This window comes from Triticum aestivum, chromosome 6A, assembly GCF_018294505.1.
Source record: "Triticum aestivum cultivar Chinese Spring chromosome 6A, IWGSC CS RefSeq v2.1, whole genome shotgun sequence".
NCBI lineage: Eukaryota > Viridiplantae > Streptophyta > Magnoliopsida > Poales > Poaceae > Triticum > Triticum aestivum.
This window is the reverse complement of record NC_057809.1, coordinates 590,735,322-590,757,480: the sequence shown is the minus strand read 5'-3', so window position 1 is coordinate 590,757,480 and position 22,159 is coordinate 590,735,322. Positions and strand designations below refer to the sequence as shown.

Below are 22,159 nucleotides of genomic sequence, written 5' to 3'. Positions count from 1 at the left end.
TCTGATCCACGATCTTAAACCTATTTCAGAGCTCCAAATACCCTCTCAACAGTTACTCTAAGGATGGAGTGTCTGAGATTAAACAGCTCATGTGCAGTCCTAGGATAGTTCCTATCAGAGAACTCGTTGAGATGGTACCTGGTTTTCCTGAAGGGTGGAAGAATACCCGGCCGACATGCATAGCCAGCATCTCCAAGGTAGAACTTGTGTCGGGGATGTTGATCCCATCAGGTCGACTCATGTTGTCACTGAGAATGTTAGCATCATGCGTTGACCCCTTCCAGCCAGCCAGCACATATATGAACTTCAGATCAAAGTCAACAGCAGCAAGCACATTTTGACTTGTGTAGTGCTTCCTCCCCTGTATGCTACAGAGTGTGACTTAGGAACTCTGGCGGTGACATGAGTACCACCTATTGCATGAATGCAATCCTGAAAATGGCATCACAAGCCTGTGTTAGTGCTAAACTTGAATGATACAAGCATATCAAGCCATGAAAAGTGAATATTGTCAATGCTCACCTTGAAGTATGGGTACCATCTTGGGCTTCCGCGAATCTTGGGTGGAGTTTGGCCAGATGGTCTCCTGATCATCTCTCCTCTAAGCTCCCCAACAGCAAAAAGCACCTGCTTGAAGTACCTAGAGATGGTCTCCATTGATCTCCTGAATGTGTTGTGAATGACTCTGAACCTCTGGTTATGGCCAACAACATGGAGAAACATGGCCACTTGCTCTTCCACACTGGTGTTGATGTTATCTTGTAGCAGTCCCCTGTTCCTGAAGGTCTCGACAAGCCTGGCAAATGGTGCTCTTTTCATTCGAAGCATCCACAAAGCCTCGACGTCATTGCAGTTGTAGATGTAGTTCAGACTTTGGATCTTCTTCTGTTCCCGGATAAACAATGGACCATAGCGGATCAAAGGTCTCCCAGCACAAGGAACAGCTCTTTGGTGCATGAACATGACCCATGCCTGAATCACACTAATCAGTGATGCTGCCTGAATTATGAGCCTCATCCGTGCGTCCATAACCTAGTTGACATCGACGGTTCATTCAGTGGAAAATCGATCTTACACCATGTCTAACGGCCTAACCACCGACCTAACAAAGGGGGGGGGGTGCTACTTACCGGCATCATAAACGAGGACGGCGTATGGGGAGCCATGGCACAGACAAGGTCGACCAGACAGTGGCCAACAACAAGTGGAGCACCAGATCCGCCGCAAACGCCGCCGCCTCTAGCGCATATCTGAAATCGCAGCCGCCGCCGGTGGTGAGGCAATAGGGAAGAAATGGAGTAGTGGCTATGGGTGAGCGAGTGAAAGGGGGGTGATGCTAGATTTGGCGCCGGGACGGCGCCCCAGATTTCCATCTCCCGCCATCCCCCCTTGCCCTCGCACCGCACTCAGCCTGCCTCGTGAGAAACTGGCGATCCAAGCGTTTCCAGCAAGGCAGGCTCTGGGCTGCTTTGAGAAGCGTGCGATGCAGGTCCAACAGTGAAACCACGCAACCAAGCAGGCATCTTCCTTCCCGTCCGGCCTGGTTGAGCTCAACGGGGGCAACCAAACACGCCCTATCTAGCTCCGGATAGATTCCATCCGACCAAAACGCATGTATACATACACGTGATGGACAATGCTAGCTCCTGATCAATTCGTTCCGGTCATAAGGCACGCATACGTAGCCCGTCCTCCCGTGGGAAGTCCATATATAGAGCAACAGCAGCCAGTGCAAAACCAACTCAGCAACTGATTCATGTCCAAGCCGATATCAGGTGACGCGATCTCCACCACAAGCAGATCGAGCGAGGAGCGACGCTCCCTCCGTCCCAGGGCTGGACAAAGGCCAGGAGCAACTTAGAAAATGTTGGATTTGTTGCTCGATCTGATCACTGATCACTCAGAAAACGAACAACATGCTTCGAATATCTGTCAGGGCTCTTACATAACACATGAAGGATGGGGGAAAACACTGGAGGAAAAACAACTAGTGTAACGTACACCGAGGGAAGCAAAACAAGAATAAATGAAAAACAATCACTGCAAAACTGGGTGATAGATACAACAACATCGTCTGCTGCTCCGATTTGTCATATCCTGCGAGGCTGGTTTCCCCATCTGGCCTGGTCGGATCTCGGTCTCTTCCTCGGCCGTGCTCTGACATCGGCCGCCTCTTGGAACGGGTTCGGTCCGTTCGGCTCCTCACGTGGCTTCCTCACCTTCTTCCTTTTCCCACGATCATACCCCTCGTCCCTGGAACAAACATGGAGATGAGTGACCCCATAAAGTAAAGAACCTGCCATCACAAAGAAATTAACCGTTGTTTGCAAACTTACCATTCATCTAGCACATAACCAATACTGTCGGTCCTTCTCGGATATTGAAACTCTGTTGCCTTCCTATCTGACATGTCAATGCCATCCCACAGTGGAACTGCGAAACAAAATCAATGACTGTAAATATTTAATGCTGATGGCAGCGAACAAAAATGAGAAACGCATTTCTGCAAGGTTGCGCATATGCTGGCAACAGAGGAGAGTTATATGTGCTTACCAGGGATTTCTCTCAAACCCCTTGTGAGGAGATCGAAATGCCGGGGGACTCCCTCGTTTGCATGTGCACTGTTTCTTGAATCAATCTGGTCCGCAACAGAGCTTACGCATGCATCTGGTAGCTCGGCACTAGCAAGTGTTGCATCCTTGTCGTCTTTCTTGTCCACGGGAAGGTCAGCAGCACTGCTGGGGCGTTCAGCGAGATGTGGTTTCTTCGTGGATATCTCAACACCATTATCTGAACTTGCAGCGGCGCGGGAGCGTTTGCGTCTTCTATGGGATTTACATGATATGTCCTTGGTAAAAACAGTTTCTGATGTTGATGTCTGCTGATCATCGGCGATGATTCCATTGTCAATGGACTGCCTTTTAGCTCTTTTGTGTTTCCTTTTCTTGTGCAGTTTTAGTGCAGCAAGTAAAGGTTGCTTGGACACAAAAAGCAAGTGCACAGTTGAATAATCCTTATGCTTCTTGGACTTCAAATCCTTCATTGTATGTAAATTACCATGGCATGGATCCTTGTCCAACACTTGTGCAGGGTCTTCAGGGCAGATCACCTGAGCAGAAGCTTCAGGGCAGACCGCCTGTGCGGACACTTCAGGGCAGACCGCCTGTGTGGACACTTCAGGGCAGACCGCCTGTGGAGAAACTTCAGGGCAGACCGCCTGTGAAGAAACTTCAGGGCAGATCGCCTGTACAGACAATTCAGGGCAGATCGCATGTGCAGAAACTTCAGGGCAGGTCACCCGTGGAGAAACTTCAGGGCAAATCGCCCGTGGAGAAATTTCAGGGCAGATCGCCTGTGCGGAAATTTCAGGGCAGAGTGCCTGTGCGGAAAGTTCAGAATAGAAGTGTGTCTCAGGGTGAGCCTGCCCAGCTACCAGATCATTGTTCTGCATAGAAGCCTGCATTTGGAAAATCAAGTTACACCCAAATAGAGCCAAGACACGCTATGGCCAGTGTTATATTAATGGGCCATGATCTGCATCATCATTATGTAATCCGAACGGACCGGGGGGGGAGGGGGGGGGGGGGTACCTGCTCCTGTGCATTTGCAATACTGTCGGCGTCCTTCACAGAAAGTTCCTCCACCGTAGCCTGGCCAACCTCTACTGTATTAGTCTGGACTGAAGTCTGCAGAAACAATGTTTCTCGAATTAAATCTACATGCATAGGTATGATTGTTACTTCTTTTCATGCATGCATGGCGGGTGAGGGAATGGACAGGTGATTGATTAGATACCTGCTCCACTGCATTTGTTATAGCACCTGTGTTCTCCACAGAAAGCTCCTCCATAGCTATTTTATCAGGTTCCTTCCCAGACTCTGCTGACTCTTTAGCTTCATTACAGCAGGTTAAATCTTCTCTACTGGACATTGTTCCATTAGAAACAGAAAGCATCATATCCTGCCATGTTGGGAACAGAAAGCAATAGTGTTAACACTCGAGTATAAAATTATAGTAATGCAAAGACCAATGGCAAGCATCATATGATTACCTTGGTTTTCTTTATTTCTGCACTTTCCGCTGGCTTACTTGTATTGAGAGTTTGTTCACCACATGGATCTGTTCGAGGTTCAGAAGCCTGGTGATTTTCTTCCAACATCCCATCACTGCCATTGCATATGGGCAAGGCAGCAGTACTGCCTTTACCTGAATCAGTAAATGCACCATCGGACTCAGGTTGCTGTTCTTGCAATGGCTTCTCATACGCCTTCGGGTCACAGCTTGAATTATGAGGAACAATAACATCAGGCTGTGCTGATGAAACTATCTCCCTTTCACTATCTGAAGTTGTCTTGGTTGTGTTGATGGACAAGGTAGCAGCAGCTGTCTGTACTGAAACCATACCATTGTTTTGGACACCATTGTTTTGGACAGCTGCGGCTTCAATAACTCCAGTACTGCTAGAATATTTTGAACACTGGCCTTGTGAGCTGCTGCCAAAAATGCTAGGACGACCATCATCTGGGTTCTGCTTCTGCGACTTAACATCTCCATTGGTAAATGAGGGAACATTCAATTTTGCTTCCATTAAACCGTTTCGAATTGTGCCATTCATATTAGCGGTCTTCTCAGAAATAGCATTCTTAACTAACGAACCAGTAGCACCATTATTTTTGAACATCACTGAGCTCCTCACCCTGTCACGCACATAGAATAACATATAGGCTTTCTGCCTCAATACATCTGCCTCACGAACTTGGCAAACCTGGAAGTATCCACAAATAATGAACATCAGAAGAATAAAGACAGTACAAGACATGGTAAATGCAGGTATACAAAGACAGTAGGAAAAGCTTGCACCAAAGTTTGGCAGAAGTTTACATGAGTGCAAATTCATTGGAAAACTAAAATTCTACCTCGTTATCATCAAGATTGTGCCAAATCCCACTAGAAGTCCGAACAAAGCAATAATAGTGACCTGATTGTGTATTCCAGCCAGCATGAACCAACACACCATAAAGACTGTATCTGAAATCCATGCCCTTCAGTATGAACATAACCACAGTAAGTTGTAAGGAGAGGTTCACTAGAGACAAATACAAAACTAGAATCGGAAGATTAATACTTTCGTCAACTAGTTACTCACTTCTGAATTACTGACAAATGGCTTCAAGTTCAAAGTTGACTGAAAATCCACTTTTTTGTTGATCTTTTGACCAGGGTTAAAAGGACTAAAACGCTTCAGATGAATTGTCAATACATCAGGAGCCTTATCAATTGTAAATCTTTTCTTGGCCACAACTTTTTTCTTGCAGCTCTGGCAATTGTACTGCTTCTCCCCGCCATCTAAAGCCTCTTCTTCAGTAAAATTTTGAAGTGCTTTCAGCAATGTAGCAGCATTAGCAATTTCCAGACTGAGATCCAGGAAAGGATCGAATTTGCTGGAACAGTGGGAGCAACTTGCACATCTCACCTGTAATGCCCGTAAATATAGCCACGCAGGGATGAAATCAGGAATACATTTGCCATCGATATTACTCATATAATGGTAATTGACCAATTAACAGAACTTACCTGACTTCTTAAGCGGCCACCAAATATTCTGTGAACTAGACTGTTCTCATAAGCACTCGGAGACTGACTTGGTATACCCGAAGGTAAACAGCATTTGTGCATGGACTCAAGTAAGTTGACCATTAGCTCGTGTGCATCTTCCTGCCTGTAGTAACGAAAACTACGAGAAATGCCTGTCTAGCAGTTAAAGATAGCATAATTCAATGATGAATTTGGAAAAATTAGATAGTTATAGTGTTTCAATACTTAAATTCAAAAGAAAATATACTATCAAGTTAAGCTATAGCACATGAAAGGATACATTTTAAGTTCTTCACAAACTGCACCGGTGTCAATATCTTCCCAGTTGACTGTAGGGCACATCTAACATGGTTCTGGAGAGCACACAGTGCACAAAATCCAGCTGCTCGGCCTTAACAAATAATAATTAAATCAGTATTTGTACTGTCAGAAAAGCAGCAACTGCCAATGAGAATATTTTTCCATACTTCTTTGATAAATGATAACAGATGCTCTGCTACTACAGAACTGGTGATGAGATATACCACATATAATTACTCCCTCCGTCACCAAATAGATAGATGGTGTATAAATCAGTCAAAATGTCAACTATTTATAAGTATGACCAAATATATAGAAGAAAATATCAACAAACTGCAATATTGAATAACTACATTGAGTTGGTATTGTTCATCTTCATATTTTTACACATATAACTGGTCAAACTTGAAAGCATTGACTTTTTGACTCAGTTTATACCCCATCTATTTGGGGGGAGGGAGTAAATGAAATTGGAATATTCTGCCAAAGAGGTTATACTAATATTCTTTTCGATCAAATGAAATGTCTCAAGAAGCAATAATTGCCGTGCAACCGCAACATACTAACATGCAGTGGTGTATCAACCAATGTACACCTAAAGATCCCACCAGGGGGCTGAAAACTGCTGCCCCAATCATGTTGCAGACAACCCATTTTACTGGAAAATGCATCATCCGCAACCAGCAACAAAATGCTGCTTCGCTGCTTAGAACACTGTCTCAAAAAGCAATGATTAGGATGCAACTGCAAGGCACTGACAAGCAGTTGTGTACATCAACCAATGCGCTTTTTTGGTCGTAGACTAAACATTTTACTGGAAAATGTGTGGTGTTCAAATACAGCAAGAAAGGCTGTTTCACTGGCTGGGACTTACAGGGTCAACACCATCATACTACCCCATGCGGGGAATTGATATGTTTGGTTGTCAAGTGGCATCAAACTTACATGACGACGACGTGTGCTTGCCGCTCTGCAGGTACGCCACGAAGGGCTCCGTATACGTCAGGCATTGCAGGACCGAGTTGAGGTAGCACGTATTGCCGAGATTCCGCAAGCCAGCCCCCTGCGTTACACACAAGAGGGTGCCTCAGTGAATTGAATTCAGTTAACACGAAAAAGAGGGCGCCTCGGTGAATTCAGTTAACACACAAGAGAGCGCCTCAGTGAATTCAGTTAACACACAAGAGAGCGCCTCGGTGAATTCAGTTAACACACAAGAGGGCGCCTCAGTGAATTCAGTTAACACACAAGAGGGCGCCTCGGTGAATTCAGTTAACACACAAGAGAGCGCCTCGGTGAATTCAGTTAACACACAAGAGGGCGCCTCGGTGAATTCAGTTAACACACAAGAGGGCGCCTCCGTGAATTCAGTTAACTTGTATGACAAGTATAGCATGATGTTTCAGACTTTCAGGCGCATCGGCAAATTCCCTAGGTAAAAGTCAGATACCAGGGCACCTCAGTGGATTCACTTCACTGGTATTACCGTATAACATCATGTTTCAGTCGCATCGGTCAGACACCAGGGCACCTCAGCGAATTGACTTCGCTGGTTATTATTTTACAGCCTCATGTTTCAGGCGCGCCGGCATAACCCCCAGGTAAAATCAAACGCCAGGGCACCTCAGTGAATTCACTTCGCTGGTATCGTCGCATAGCCTCATGTTTTTTAGGTGCATCCGCAAATTCCCGAGATAAAAATCAAATGCTGATGATAACACAACTAGCCAGATTCCGAATGAACCACAGTGGGATCAACAATTTTTCATGAGAACCGACTCCAAAAACAGAGTCATCATTTCCAACCCCAAAATCCCGTCAGTGAACCCCAAAAAAAAAACACTCGCCAAAGTGCAGAACTGCGAAATTCAGTCCAACACGAGCGAACAACAGGAATTCGTGCGAGTAAAACCCAACAGACTGCGGTTCCAGTGCCGCACCGCACTTACGAGCCAATTTGAAAACTCCCAAATCCAAACAAAAAAATATCCCGAAAATAATCTGCGGGCGCGCGCGCACTCACGATTGTGCGCAGGTAGACCTTGGCGGCGAGCTCCCGATCGAGCCCGCCCGCGCCCGCCTCCCCCTTCTTCTCCCGCGCCTCCGCCGCCGCTAGCGCCAATCGCCTGTCGGGGTTCGGGTACGGCCTCTGCATCGGGGCCCCTCCGGCCGCCCCCGCCCCCGCACCCTGCCTCGCCGACGCGTGGAACTGGATCCTCCGGTGCGCCGCCGCCGCCTCGCCCATTCGTCTAGGGTTCCGCGCAGGCGCAGCGGGCCAGCTGGGCGGATCGGAGGGGCCGATTAGCCTGCTTAATTCCGGGGGTCAATTCGCTGGGGGTTTAAAACGTGCGGCCTCGATCGATCGGCTTCGGGTCGGGTCTGGTGCGGCACACGGGGGTGGGGGTTGTAACCGACGTAGCCCTTGGCCGGTGGACGGCTGGGATCAGGCCGCTGGGGGTGGCTCGCGCATCCGGAGCGTCGGTTAGCCGGGCCCATCGTTGCAGAGGAGACGGCGCGGCGGGCGGTCGGGTCCGGTCGGCGGAAGCGACGAGGCCGAGCTGATGATTGAGCCGAAAGTTCGAAACGAAACGAGCTGGCTGGGGTTCGGGTGCGTGTCCGTTCGGTGGAGGCAGAGGCTGGCGTGGACGCGTGGTGGTTGCGTGCCGTCCGGTATCTTATTCCGGTTGGTGCACTCCGCGGGAGGACGGACGGGGCCGTGCACGTCGGGCCATGAGCCGGTGCGGCTCGCCGAGGGCCTGGTGGCCGTCGTCGTGGAGCCGCCGGCGAGGTTATCCGACGACGCGGTGCGCGAGCTCCTTGGCGGTCGGAGCCGGTGAGTTCGATCGCCGGTGGTGAACCCATGTGCTGCAAACCCAACCAAGGTCTGGATGTAATCAGCTTCTCTTTTATCGGAGGGGAAATGATTTGCCTCGTGCTTGGCAGTAGCAGTAGCAGAGGGAATGAGAGTTTAATGCCTGGTTTTTATATATTAGCAAAAGGAAGGTGGAAGCCAGCTTACGGGAGAAGCTAGAGAGGTAGGGTTTTACGCGAGAAGTTGCAACCTGTGATTGGATGGTCAGAGAGACAGTAGTATTCTAGCCCACTAGGGTTTAAGTCCTGTTGCTCGCATTATTTTTGGATTTATTTCAGAATTTCCGGCGATGCGCTTTCAGCGAGAGATGTTTCCGTCGACAACGAGGCGCCTACGGTGACTTCCTAAATCTTAAGATTGAATGCCGGCTCAGTCTTTCAGAGGTGCTCATAGAGACAGGGTGTGCGTGTGTATGTTCATAGGGATAAGTGTATGCGCGTATGTATGAGCGCTTGCGTCTGTACTTTGTTCAAAGAAAAAAGAGAACCAGACGATGCCCCGCATGTTACCATGAAATTGGACGTATATAGTTTCTAAATATTGCGTAGAATATTGTTCTAGCTCTTACGATTTGTTAGCTATGTGAGGAATTTCTGTGTAAGCGAAGCATTGGCATGAAAATTGTGCATGTCACAGTTAAATGCAATGTGATTTAAAACGCATTTATAATGCACTAATGCATTTTTAGGTAAATAGCTGCCTTATTATTACTTTGTCTATGGCTCCATCAGCCACAATAGCATCACAGATACAAGAAGGAAAGATATTAAACCAGGTCTTGCATAAATTAAACTTAAAAGGCAACACTTCCTAGCTAGTATATGAGCAACTTTGTTGGCTTCTCATCGTGTCCAGATCACTCGAAACTCGCCGACGCCAACCATCATCTCCTTTATCTCATGGATGACAGGTCCAAACCTGGACCGGTCAAGTTGTTCCAAGAAGAGAGCACGAGCAACTCCTTGGTTATCTGTTTCGAGCACAACCCTTGTGATGCCAAGTTCAGCCGCCATTTGCACTCCCCTTGGGCAAGCTAGTAGCTTCACATGCTCGGCACAATAGATGTTGTTAAAAGAAATGACATGCAGCAGCCTTGATGTGTTTCTATGATCTCGCGGAACCACTCCAGCCCCACCTCCCGACCCATCCTTCTTCAGCGATCCATCGACATTTATTTTAGTCCAACTCTCCTCAGGTGGCACCCATCGGGGAATCCTTTTACACAGCCGGGGCAGTCCCCTTTGGTGCATGGACATCGAGCCACTCATTCAGGAGTATGAAGACACGCCCAACCAGTTCATGTGCATTGCCGAAGGTCCCATTTTTTGTGTAAATTGTTTATTGAGGATTATTCTATGTTAGCACTTGTGCAATTAATTGAATTGCAGGTTTTGTGTAGTGGTCATGTGTTCTTGGAAAACCTATTCCATTTACTAACATACTAGCAGGGAGAAGCGCGGCACCATGTCGTGCCCGCATTTAAGCTCGTCGTTGCTTGGTGTGTAACTTAATCTGTTGTTGCTCATGTCTACTGCCAATAGTCTATTGTGTTTTGATAGATAATTTTTTGTGCAAATTTCCGGTGAGCAGCCGAGCAGGTATATGCTTATGGGAAGATTGTATGCTTGTGTGACAAAGGTGCAATAGATAATTTGGACCGTTGAGTAGATTGCACAGCTAGGTGCATACATGCGTGTATGAACAGAGAAATACAACAGAGTGGACACCAAATTATGAGAATACGTTGCGTAACTAGATGACATACATGTGCAAATAAAGAGGATAATTCAGTGACTATGGTTCATTAGTACCTTGAACGATTTGCTTTTGGTCTTCACCCCTTGTGGTCGCTTTCTTCATCAAAGGAGAATATGGTTATTTCGTTGGGGGTGGTTACTTGGCCTCGAGTTTTCTCGAATTGTTACTTTACTTGCGCTCTATTTCTTCAAGCAATAAAAGTTGATATTCTGTGTCATCACAGTGGTTGATGCCGAATTGGCATTCTTCTAGTTTGAATTTGTTAGCATTCTTTTCAATACTTACATCTATGTACACAGACCATATTAACACAAGGGCCTGTATTTCGTTCAAACATATATGGAAAACAAGTGTCACTCAAGATAAAACATTTTTATGTGGTTTGTGCATAGAGGTTAAAACTTTTTTTATGTAGTTTGTGCATAGAGGGGTTACTCTCACAAAGGATAATTTGGAAAAACGAAGATGTAAAGGGAGTAGACGATGTTGTTTCTGTGGTCAAGATGAAACAATTCATCATTTGTTTATTTCCTGTCTGTTTCACATGTGTGAACTAGCGGAACGTCTTGCCTTTCAGGCCGACGGCTTCGTGTTATATAGATGGGGCGCACCTCCCATAACAGCGCATACATTCGGTTGAGATTACATTCTTGGAGATAAAGAAAGGAGGTAGAGATAAGAGGTACATGAGATAAACATTATACTCTAACTACCTAACCAACTCCTATGATGCGCCGCATGGAGATATATGCCGATCATGTAGATATTGATGTGTTTAACACCCTCTCCTAATCACAACTCCATTAAGTTGAGATTATACTTGAAGTTTTCAAAACTCTTGATTGGCAATGCCTTTGTGAATCCATCTGCAATTTGATCACTGGAATGCACAAAACGAATGTCAAGTTGTTTGTGAGCCACCCTCTCTCTGACAAAATGAAAATCTATCTCAATGTGTTTGGTCCTGGCATGAAACACTGGATTAGCTGAGAGATAGGTGGCACCAAGGTTATCACACCACAAACATGGAGCTTGTTTACTTTTTATACCAAGTTCCTTGAGCATGGATTGAACCCATATGATTTCAGCCGTGGCATTTGCCAACGCTTTATATTCTGCCTCTGTACTAGATCTGGAAACTGTAGCTTGCTTGCGAGCACACCATGAAATTAAGTTGGGTCCAAAGAAAATAGCAAAACCACCAGTAGAGCGTCTATCATCAAGACAGCCTGCCCAATCAGAATCAGAGAATGCACTGACAAGTGTATAGAGGACGACTTGCTAAAATTGAGACCCATGCTTAATGTGTTTTTGACATATCTAACTATCCGTTTGGCAGCAGTCAAATGAACAGTTGTAGGTGCATGAAGGAACTGACATACTTTGTTGACAGCAAAAGAAATATCAGGCCTAGTAAGAGTAAGATATTGAAGAGCTCCTACCAAGCTTCTGTATTTTGTGCTATCCTCTTGAGTCAAGAGAGTCCCTTGTGTGAGAGATAACTTTTCTGAGCTGGATAGTGGAGTAGGTGTAGGTTTACAACCCTGTAAACCAGCTTTTCTTACCAAGTCAACTGCATACTTTTCTTGGGAGAGATGAAGTCCATCCTTGTGCCTCTTTACTTCAATCCCAAGAAAATAATGCAAGTCTCCAAGATCCTTCAAGGCAAAGTCTGCACTCAAATCTTTTAACAGCCATGTGATAGCTTCATCAGATGAGCTTGTCACAATAATATCATCAACATATATCAAAACAAATATGCATGTATTGAACTTGTTGTAGATGAACAGAGAGGTGTCAGACTTTGAAGGGACAAAACCAAGTGTTTGCATTTTGTGACAGAGACGGGAGTACCATGCTCTTGGTGCCTATTTCAAACCATAAAGTGCTTTGTCCAACTTGTAGACATGAGAGGGTGCACTTTTACTTATAAACCCAGGAGGTTGTTTCATATATACCTCCTCTTCCAGAACACCATGAGGAAACGCGTTCTGAACATCAAGTTGCTTGAGACTCCATCCCCTGGAAACGGCAATAGACAAAACAAGACGGATAGTGGCAGCTTTAACAACTGGACTAAATGTGTCCTCGTAATCTATGTCATACCGTTGTTTAAAACCCTTTGCAACGAGCCTAGCTATGTAGCGATCAATAGTTCCATCAGATTTCCTCTTTATTCTGAATACCCACTTGCAATCAATTAAATTTTACCTTACTGCGGGGGAACCAAATGCCAAGTTTTATTTTTCTTGAGTGCCATGTATTCTTCATTCATAGCATTTTTCCATCTGTCATCACCAAGTGCTTCCTGAAGCGTCTGAGGTTCACCTAGTTCACCTGTAGAACAGACCATACCGTATTTGGTTATGTGTTTATAATTAACAGGATGTATTACCCCATGTTGTAGTCATGTACGTCGTGACAGTGCAACATCAGGATCCTCGGCCACAAAAAATCCCGAAGCAGAAGCTCCTGTAGCAGAATCTGCTCCCGCCGGATCTTCTATGGCAGTTTGATCAGGTGCAACATGTTCTGTAGGCGCAGAAGATCCCGGGGCCTCATCATTGGTGGATGATGGCGGATCAGCCTCGAGGTGGACGCCAGTCTTCGGCGCGTGCGTGGGCGCACAGGAGTCCGCGCCTAGTCCCGCAGCAGATCGGGACCTCGGGTCAGGTCGGTGAATCTGGTCGCGCCGCTTGTACGTGACCGGCTGGTCACAGAAGCGCGTGCCGTCCTAGCGAACCACGTGCTGCCACATGTCGGACGGGGGTTGGCGCGGAGAGGCACTTGGGCCACCACTAGTTGGAGCGTGACGCGCGGCGTGCGCTGGGCTGGGGACAGCCGCACGGCCGGCTGGCGTTGTCACTTGCGCGTCTGGCGCGTCTGGCGGCACCGATCCCGAGGGGGATCGACTAAATTGCTGCTGCGGAGCCGATCCCGAGGAGGATTTGCCTCCTGGATGCGGACACATGCGATATGGAACTGCCGACGCGTTTTTTTTACTGATTTCTTCATTATTTTCGTTGTTATCTCCTGGAACATCATCAAAAAACTCATGCACACCATTAATAGCAGGATTAGTCAACAGTTGATCATCATAATTCTGACCCCCTTGATCAATGGTGGTAAGATGAGTAGGTAGGAGGAGAATTTCTTCTCGGAGGCGAGCACCGGCGTTTGGGTGTAGGATGGTGAAAGGAAATTTTGTTTCGTCAAAAACGACGTCACGGGATATATAGACACGGCCAGTGGATATATCCAAACACTTGGCACCTTTGTGTTGAGGGCTATACCCTAGAAAAGCACATTGTTTTGAGCGAAGCATGAGTTTTCTTTTGTTGTATGGGCGAAGATTGGGCCAACAAGCACACCCACACGCGAAAAGATTTATGATCTGGTTTGGTGTGAAGAAGTCTTTATACTGGAGTTTGATTATTGATGACTCGACTAGGAAGCATATTAATGATGTGAACAGCAGTAAGAAAGGCCTCATCCCAAAACTTGAGGGGCATAGAGACTCCTGCCAGGAGAGCTAGCCCGACCTCAGCTATGTGTTTGTGCTTCCGTTCAGCGGAGCCATTCTGTTGATGGGCATGAGGGCATGAGACATGGTGTGATATGCCAAGTTTTTGGAAGAAGGAGTTGAGTTTTTCATACTCCCGCCCCCCCCCCCCCCCAGTCCGATTGGACTGCAATAATTTTGTTATCAAATTTTCGTTCAACCAAGGCTTGAAAGTTTTGAAAAACTTGAAAAACATCAGATCTCTTTTTGAGAAGGTAAATCCACACAAACTTGCTATAGTCATCTATAAAGCTTACATAATACTCATGTCTACCAACAGAAGTGGGAGCAGGACCCCACACATCAGAAAAGATCAACTGAAGTGGTTTGGTAGAGACACTAGTAGATACTGGATACGGTAATTGATGACTTTTAGCACATTGACAGGAATCACAAATAGTTTCGACATTTCGCTCACCAACAGATGGGAGTTTATTTTTCCTAAGCAATCTTTCAACTAAAGAAAAAACAACATGCCCTAATCGATCGTGCCACTGTGTTGACGAAACTTTGACAACACCATTGGCTTGTTTATTGAGTCTCCTAAGCTCCGGAATCAACGGGTAAAGCCCTCGAACACATCTACCTCGATAGAGAACCTTCTTCGTGGCCTGGTCCTTGATCAAAAAGAAATAAGGATGAAATTTGAGGAAAACATGATTATCAAGGGCAATTCTATGAACAGAAAGGAGACTTTTAGCAGCACTAGGGACATGCAAAATTCTCTTGAGATGAATTGGTCGGTGAGGGGTACAAAAAGTAGAATGGCCAATGTGACAAATCTGCATACCTTCTCCACTCGCCGTGTGGATGTGATCTTTGCCATGATACTTGTCTTTCATCGTGACCTTCTCAAGCTCATTGGTGATGTGATTGGTGGCGCCGCTATCAACGTACCAATTTGTGTCGATGCCGTAGGATCCATCAGCCGCGGCAGCCACTTTTTCTTCATCTTGGGAGTCCTCGTCATCTTCATCATAACGATACCAGCAATCCTTTGCAGTGTGCCCTGGCTTACCGCAAATTTGGCAGCGAGGCATCTCTGGTCGGGCCCGAGGTGGACCGCCGCCACGACGACCGCGGGATGCACCAGAGCGGCTGTTGCCGCCACCACTGTTTCCGCCACCACCGTGTCCTCCTGATCGCCCCTTTGCGCAAGAAGAGCTACGGCCACATGATCCACCACCACGGCCACGCACCGCGGCGTTGGCAAAGGAGCGGAAGCCTGTAACGCCCCGAGACCGATGTGCCAGGTGTCTTCCAGTTATTCGATGTCGTTGTCATGTCTTTTGCTTGCGTGTTGCATCTTATAATGCCATCATGTGCATTGCATCATCATGTTTTAAAACTTGCATTCGTCCGGGTTCTCCGAGTTCTCACTGTTGTCCGTTCTGAGTCCAACCACACTTGCACGCACCGGCGGCATGTCCGAAATAGTATTTTATAAGTGGCGGGTAAATGTTCTCGGAATGGGATGAGAGTTGACATGTGGTCTTATTTTAGTGTAGCTAGACCGCCTGTCAAGTTTCATCGCATTTGGAGTTCGTTTGTTAGCCCAACCGTTAAACTATAGCGGCAATATAGACGGTCAAACGTCGAATGTTTTTGGTCTCCGGAAACAGTTGTCGGGCTGCACTCCTCTCCTCTCATCTCAGTCCAACCCATTTTTCACAACCCACCTGCAGCCTACCTAGTCCGTCCTCCTTCCCCTCTTCGCTTCCAGAGTTATCCGATGCGACCGCACGGTCCGAAACCCTCTCTGCACAGTGCATCGAACCCCTCACGTGCACGTCCGAAATTGTCCCGGACCCGACCCGGACAGTCGTCACCGTTGGATCCGGATCATCCCCAAACGTCTACAAAACGTCTCCGTTTTCTTATTTGGACTCCCTGTTGGGGAACATAGTAATTCAAAAAAATTCCTACGCACACGCAATATCATGGTGATGCATAGCAACGAGAGGGGAGAGTGTGATCTACGTACCCTTGTAGATCGACAACGGAAGCATTTGGTTGATGTAGTCGTACGTCTCCACGACCCGACCGATCAAGAACCGAAACTACGACACCTCCGAGTTCTAGCACACGTTCAACTCGATGACGATCCCCGGACTCCGATCCAGCAAAGTGTCGGGGAAGAGTTCCGTCAGCACGACGGCGTGGTGACGATCTTGATGCACTACCGTCGCAGGGCTTCGCCTAAGCACCGCTACAATATTATCGAGGACTATGGTGGAGAGAGGCACCGCACACGGCTAAGAATATGATCACACGGATCAACTTGTGTGTCTAGGGGTGCCCCCTGCCCCCGTATATAAAGGAGCAAGGGGAGGAGGCCGGCCGGCCCCTATAGGCGCGCCAGGAGGAGTCCTCCTCCTAGTAGGAGTAGGACTCCTACTAGGAGGGGGAAAGAAGTGGGGAGGAAGAGGGAAAGGGGGGGCGCCGCCCCCCTCTCCTAGTCCAATTCGGACCAGGGGGGAGGAGGAGCGCAGCCCACCTCTGGCTGCCCCTCTCTCTCTCCACTAAGGCCCATATGGCCCATTACTTCTCCCCGGGGGGGGGGGTTCCGGTAACCCTCCGGCTCTCCGGTTTTCTCCGAAATCACCCAGAACACTTCCGGTGTCCGAATATAGCTGTTCAATATATCAATCTTTATGTCTCGACCATTTCGAGACTCCTCGTCATGTCCGTGATCACATCCGGGACTCCAAACTAACTTCGGTACATCAAAACTCATAAACTCATAATATAACTGTCATCGAAACCTTAAGCGTACGGACCCTACGGGTTCGAGAACAATGTAGACATGACCGAGACACGTCTCCGGTCAATAACCAATAGCGGAACCTGGATGCTCATATTGGCTCCTACATATTCTACGAAGATCTTTATCGGTCAGACCGCATAACAACATACGTTGTTCCCTTTATCATCGGTATGTTACTTGCCCAAGATTCGATCATCGGTATCTCAATACCTAGTTCAATCTCGTTACCGGCAAGTCTCTTTACTCGTTCCGTAATACATCATCTCGCAACTAACTCATTAGTCGCAATGCTTGCAAGGCTTATGTGATGTGTATTACCGAGAGGGCCCAGAGATACCTCTCCGACAATCGGAAGTGACAAATCCTAATCTCGAAATACGCCAACCCAACATGTACCTTTGGAGACACCTGTAGAGCACCTTTATAATCACCCATTTATGTTGTGATGTTTGGTAGCACACAAAGTGTTCCTCCGGCAAACGGGAGTTGCATAATCTCATAGTCATAGGAACATGTATAAGTCATGAAGAAAGCAATAGCAACATACTAAACGATCGGGTGCTAAGCTAATGGAATGGGTCATGTCAATCAGATCATTCACCTAATGATGTGATCCCGTTAATCAAATAACAACTCTTTGTTCATGGTTAGGAAACATAACCATCTTTGATTAACGAGCTAGTCAAGTAGAGGCATACTAGTGACACTCTGTTTGTCTATGTATTCACACATGTATTATGTTTCCGGTTAATACAATTCTAGCATGAATAATAAACATTTATCATGATATAAGGAAATAAATAATAACTTTATTATTGCCTCTAGGGCATATTTCCTTCAGTCTCCCACTTGCACTAGAGTCAATAATCTAGATTACACAGTAATGATTCTAACACCCATGGAGCCTTGGTGCTGATCATGTTTTGCTCGTGGAAGAGGCTTAGTCAACGGGTCTGCAACATTCAGATCCGTATGTATCTTGCAAATCTCTATGTCTCCCACCTGGACTAGATCCCGGATGGAATTGAAGCGTCTCTTGATGTGCTTGGTTCTCTTGTGAAATCTGGATTCCTTTGCCAAGGCAATTGCACCAGTATTGTCACAAAAGATTTTCATTGGACCCGATGCACTAGGTATGACACCTAGATCGGATATGAACTCCTTCATCCAGACTCCTTCATTTGCTGCTTCCGAAGCAGCTATGTACTCCGCTTCACATGTAGATCCCGCTACAACGCTTTGTTTAGAACTGCACCAACTTACAGCTCCACCGTTTAATGTAAACACGTATCCGGTTTGCGATTTAGAATCGTCCGGATCAGTGTCAAAGCTTGCATCAACGTAACCTTTTACGATGAGCTCTTTGTCACCTCCATATATGAGAAACATATCCTTAGTCCTTTTCAGGTATTTCAGGATGTTCTTGACCGCTGTCCAGTGATCCACTCCTGGATTACTTTGGTACCTCCCTGCTAGACTTATAGCAAGGCACACATCAGGTCTGGTACACAGCATTGCATACATGATAGAGCCTATGGCTGAAGCATAGGGAACATCTTTCATATTCTCTCTATCTTCTGCAGTGGTCGGGCATTGAGTCTTACTCAACTTCACACCTTGTAACACAGGCAAGAACCCTTTCTTTGCTTGATCCATTTTGAACTTCTTCAAAACTTTGTCAAGGTATGTGGTTTGTGAAAGTCCAATTAAGCGTCTTGATCTATCTCTATAGATCTTAATGCCTAATATGTAAGCAGCTTCACCGAGGTCTTTCATTGAAAAACTCTTATTCAAGTATCCCTTTATGCTATCCAGAAATTCTATATCATTTCCAATTAGTAATATGTCATCCACATATAATATCAGAAATGCTACAGAGCTCCCACTCACTTTCTTGTAAATACAGGCTTCTCCAAAAGTCTGTATAAAACCAAATGCTTTGATCACACTATCAAAGCGTTTATTCCAACTCCGAGAGGCTTGCACCAGTCCATAAATGGATCGCTGGAGCTTGCACACTTTGTTAGCTCCCTTTGGATCGACAAAACCTTCTGGTTGCATCATATACAACTCTTCTTCCAGAAATCCATTCAGGAATGCAGTTTTGACATCCATCTGCCAAATTTCATAATCATAAAATGCGGCAATTGCTAACATGATTCGGACAGACTTAAGCATCGCTACGGGTGAGAAGGTCTCATCGTAGTCAATCCCTTGAACTTGCCGAAAACCTTTTGCGACAAGTCGAGCTTTGTAGACAGTAATATTACCGTCAGCGTCAGTCTTCTTCTTGAAGATCCATTTATTCTCAATTGCTTGCCGATCATCGGGCAAGTCAACCAAAGTCCATACTTTGTTCTCATACATGGATCCCATCTCAGATTTCATGGCTTCAAGCCATTTTGCGGAATCTGGGCTCACCATCGCTTCTTCATAGTTCGTAGGTTCATCATGATCTAGTAGCATGACTTCCAGAACAGGATTACCGTACCACTCTGGCGCGGATCTCACTCTGGTTGATCTACGAGGTTCAATAGTATCTTGTTCTGAAGTTTCATGATCATCATCATTAGCTTCCTCACTAACTGGTGTAGGTGTCACTGAAACAGTTTTCTGTGATGCACTACTTTCCAATAAGGGAGCAGGTACAGTTACCTCGTCAAGTTCTACTTTCCTCCCACTCACTTCTTTCGAGAGAAACTCCTTCTCCAGAAAGTTTCCGAACTTAGCAACAAAAGTCTTGCCTTCGGATCTGTGATAGAAGGTGTATCCAATAGTCTCCTTTGGATATCCTATGAAGACACATTTCTCCGATTTGGGTTCGAGCTTATCAGGTTGAAGCTTTTTCACATAAGCATCGCAGCCCCAAACTTTCAGAAACGACAACTTTGGTTTCTTGCCAAACCACAGTTCATAAGGCGTCGTCTCAACGGATTTTGATGGTGCCCTATTTAACGTGAATGCGGCTGTCTCTAGAGCGTATCCCCAAAACGATAGCGGTAAATCAGTAAGAGACATCATAGATCGCACCATATCTAGTAAAGTACGATTACGACGTTCGGACACACCATTGCGCTGTGGTGTTCCGGGTGGCGTGAGTTGCGAAACTATTCCGCATTGTTTCAAATGTACACCAAACTCGTAACTCAAATATTCTCCTCCACGATCAGATCGTAGAAACTTTATTTTCTTGTTACGATGATTTTCAACTTCACTCTGAAATTCTTTGAACTTTTCAAACGTTTCAGACTTATGTTTCATTAAGTAGATATACCCATATCTGCTTAAGTCATCTGTGAAGGTGAGAAAATAACGATATCCGCCACGAGCCTCAATATTCATCGGGCCACATACATCTGTATGTATGATTTCCAACAAATCTGTTGCTCTCTCCATAGTACCGGAGAACGGTGTTTTAGTCATCTTGCCCATGAGGCACGGTTCGCAAGTACCAAGTGATTCATAATCAAGTGGTTCCAAAAGTCCATCAGTATGGAGTTTCTTCATGCGCTTTACACCGATATGACCTAAACGGCAGTGCCACAAATAAGTTGCACTATCATTATCAACTCTGCATCTTTTGGCTTCAACACTATGAATATGTGTGTCACTACTATCGAGATTCAATAAAAATAGACCACTCTTTAAGGGTGCATGACCATAAAAGATATTACTCATATAAATAGAACAACCATTATTCTCAGATTTAAATGAATAACCGTCTCGCATCAAACAAGATCCAGATATAATGTTCATGCTTAACGCTGGCACCAAATAACAATTATTTAGGTCTAATATTAATCCCGAAGGTAGATGTAGAGGTAGCGTGCCGACTGCGATCACATCGACTTTGGAACCGTTTCCCACGCGCATCGTCACCTCGTCCTTAGCCAATCTTCGCTTAATCCGTAGTCCCTGTTTCGAGTTGCAAATATTAGCAACAGAACCAGTATCAAATACCCAGGTGCTACTGCGAGCATTAGTAAGGTACACATCAATAACATGTATATCACATATACCTTTGTTCACCTTGCCATCCTTCTTATCCGCCAAATACTTGGGGCAGTTCCGCTTCCAGTGACCAGTCTGCTTGCAGTAGAAGCACTCAGTTTCAGGCTTAGGTCCAGGTTTGGGTTTCTTCTCTTGAGTAGCAACTTGCTTGCTGTTCTTTTTGAAGTTCCCCTTCTTCTTCCCTTTGCCCTTTTTCTTGAAACTAGTGGTCTTGTTGACCATCAACACTTGATGCTCCTTCTTGATTTCTACCTCCGCAGCTTTCAGCATTGCGAAGAGCTCGGGAATAGTCTTATTCATCCCTTGCATATTATAGTTCATCACGAAGCTCTTGTAGCTTGGTGGCAGTGATTGGAGAATTCTGTCAATGACGCAATCATCTGGAAGATTAACTCCCAATTGAATCAAGTGATTATTATACCCAGACATTTTGAGTATATGCTCACTGACAGAACTGTTCTCCTCCATCTTGCAGCTATAGAACTTATTGGAGACTTCATATCTCTCAATCCGGGCATTTGCTTGAAATATTAACTTCAACTCCTGGAACATCTCATATGCTCCATGACGTTCAAAACGTCGTTGAAGTCCCGATTCTAAGCCGTAAAGCATGGCACACTGAACTATCGAGTAGTCATCAGCTTTGCTCTGCCAGACGTTCATAACATCTGGTGTTGCTCCAGCAGCAGGCCTGGCACCCAGCGGTGCTTCTAGGACGTAATTCTTCTGTGCAGCAATGAGGATAATCCTCAAGCTACGGACCCAGTCCGTGTAATTGCTACCATCATCTTTCAATTTTGCTTTCTCAAGGAACGCATTAAAATTCAACGGAACAACAGCACGAGCCATCTATCTACAATCAAGCATAAACAAGCAAGATACTATCAGGTACTAAGTTTCATGATAAATTTAGGTTCAATTAATTTACTTAAAGAACTCCCACTTAGATAGACATCCCTCTAATTCCAAAACTAAACCATGTCCGATCATCACGTGAGATGGAGTAGTTTCATTGGTGAACATCATTATGTTGATCATATCTACTATATGATTCACGCTCGACCTTTCGGTCTCCGTGTTCCGAGGCCATATATGTATATGCTTGGCTCGTCAAGTATAACCTGAGTATTCCGCGTGTGCAACTGTTTTGCACCCGTTGTATTTGAACGTAGAGCCTATCACACCCGATCATCACGTGGTGTCTCAGCACGAAGAACTTTCGCAACGGTGCATACTCAGGGAGAACACTTCTTGATAATTAGTGAGAGATCATCTTATAATGCTACCGTCAATC

General features: G+C 45.9%; 1 protein-coding gene across 2 annotated transcripts; it reads right to left on the bottom strand.

Annotated features, from left to right (window-relative positions):
- Positions 1–1,867: 1,867 nt before the first annotated feature.
- On the bottom strand, positions 1,868–8,234 carry LOC123128766 (ubiquitin carboxyl-terminal hydrolase 23). 2 transcript variants are annotated; one of them, XM_044548864.1, is made up of 12 exons: positions 7,919–8,234; positions 6,841–6,958; positions 5,876–5,986; positions 5,575–5,747; positions 5,147–5,473; positions 4,917–5,042; positions 4,052–4,765; positions 3,796–3,960; positions 3,591–3,650; positions 2,554–3,457; positions 2,337–2,433; positions 1,868–2,253 (listed from the first exon to the last, which is right to left on the bottom strand). In XM_044548864.1, exons 1-12 carry the CDS (start codon positions 8,138–8,140, stop codon positions 2,091–2,093), a joined length of 3,180 nt encoding a protein of 1,059 aa, XP_044404799.1. In that variant the 5' UTR covers positions 8,141–8,234; the 3' UTR covers positions 1,868–2,090. The 2 variants fall into 2 exon arrangements, with proteins under 2 accessions (XP_044404799.1, XP_044404798.1); XM_044548863.1 differs by having other exon boundaries at positions 3,591–3,686; positions 7,919–8,232.
- Between the last annotated feature and the right edge of the window lie 13,925 nt (positions 8,235–22,159).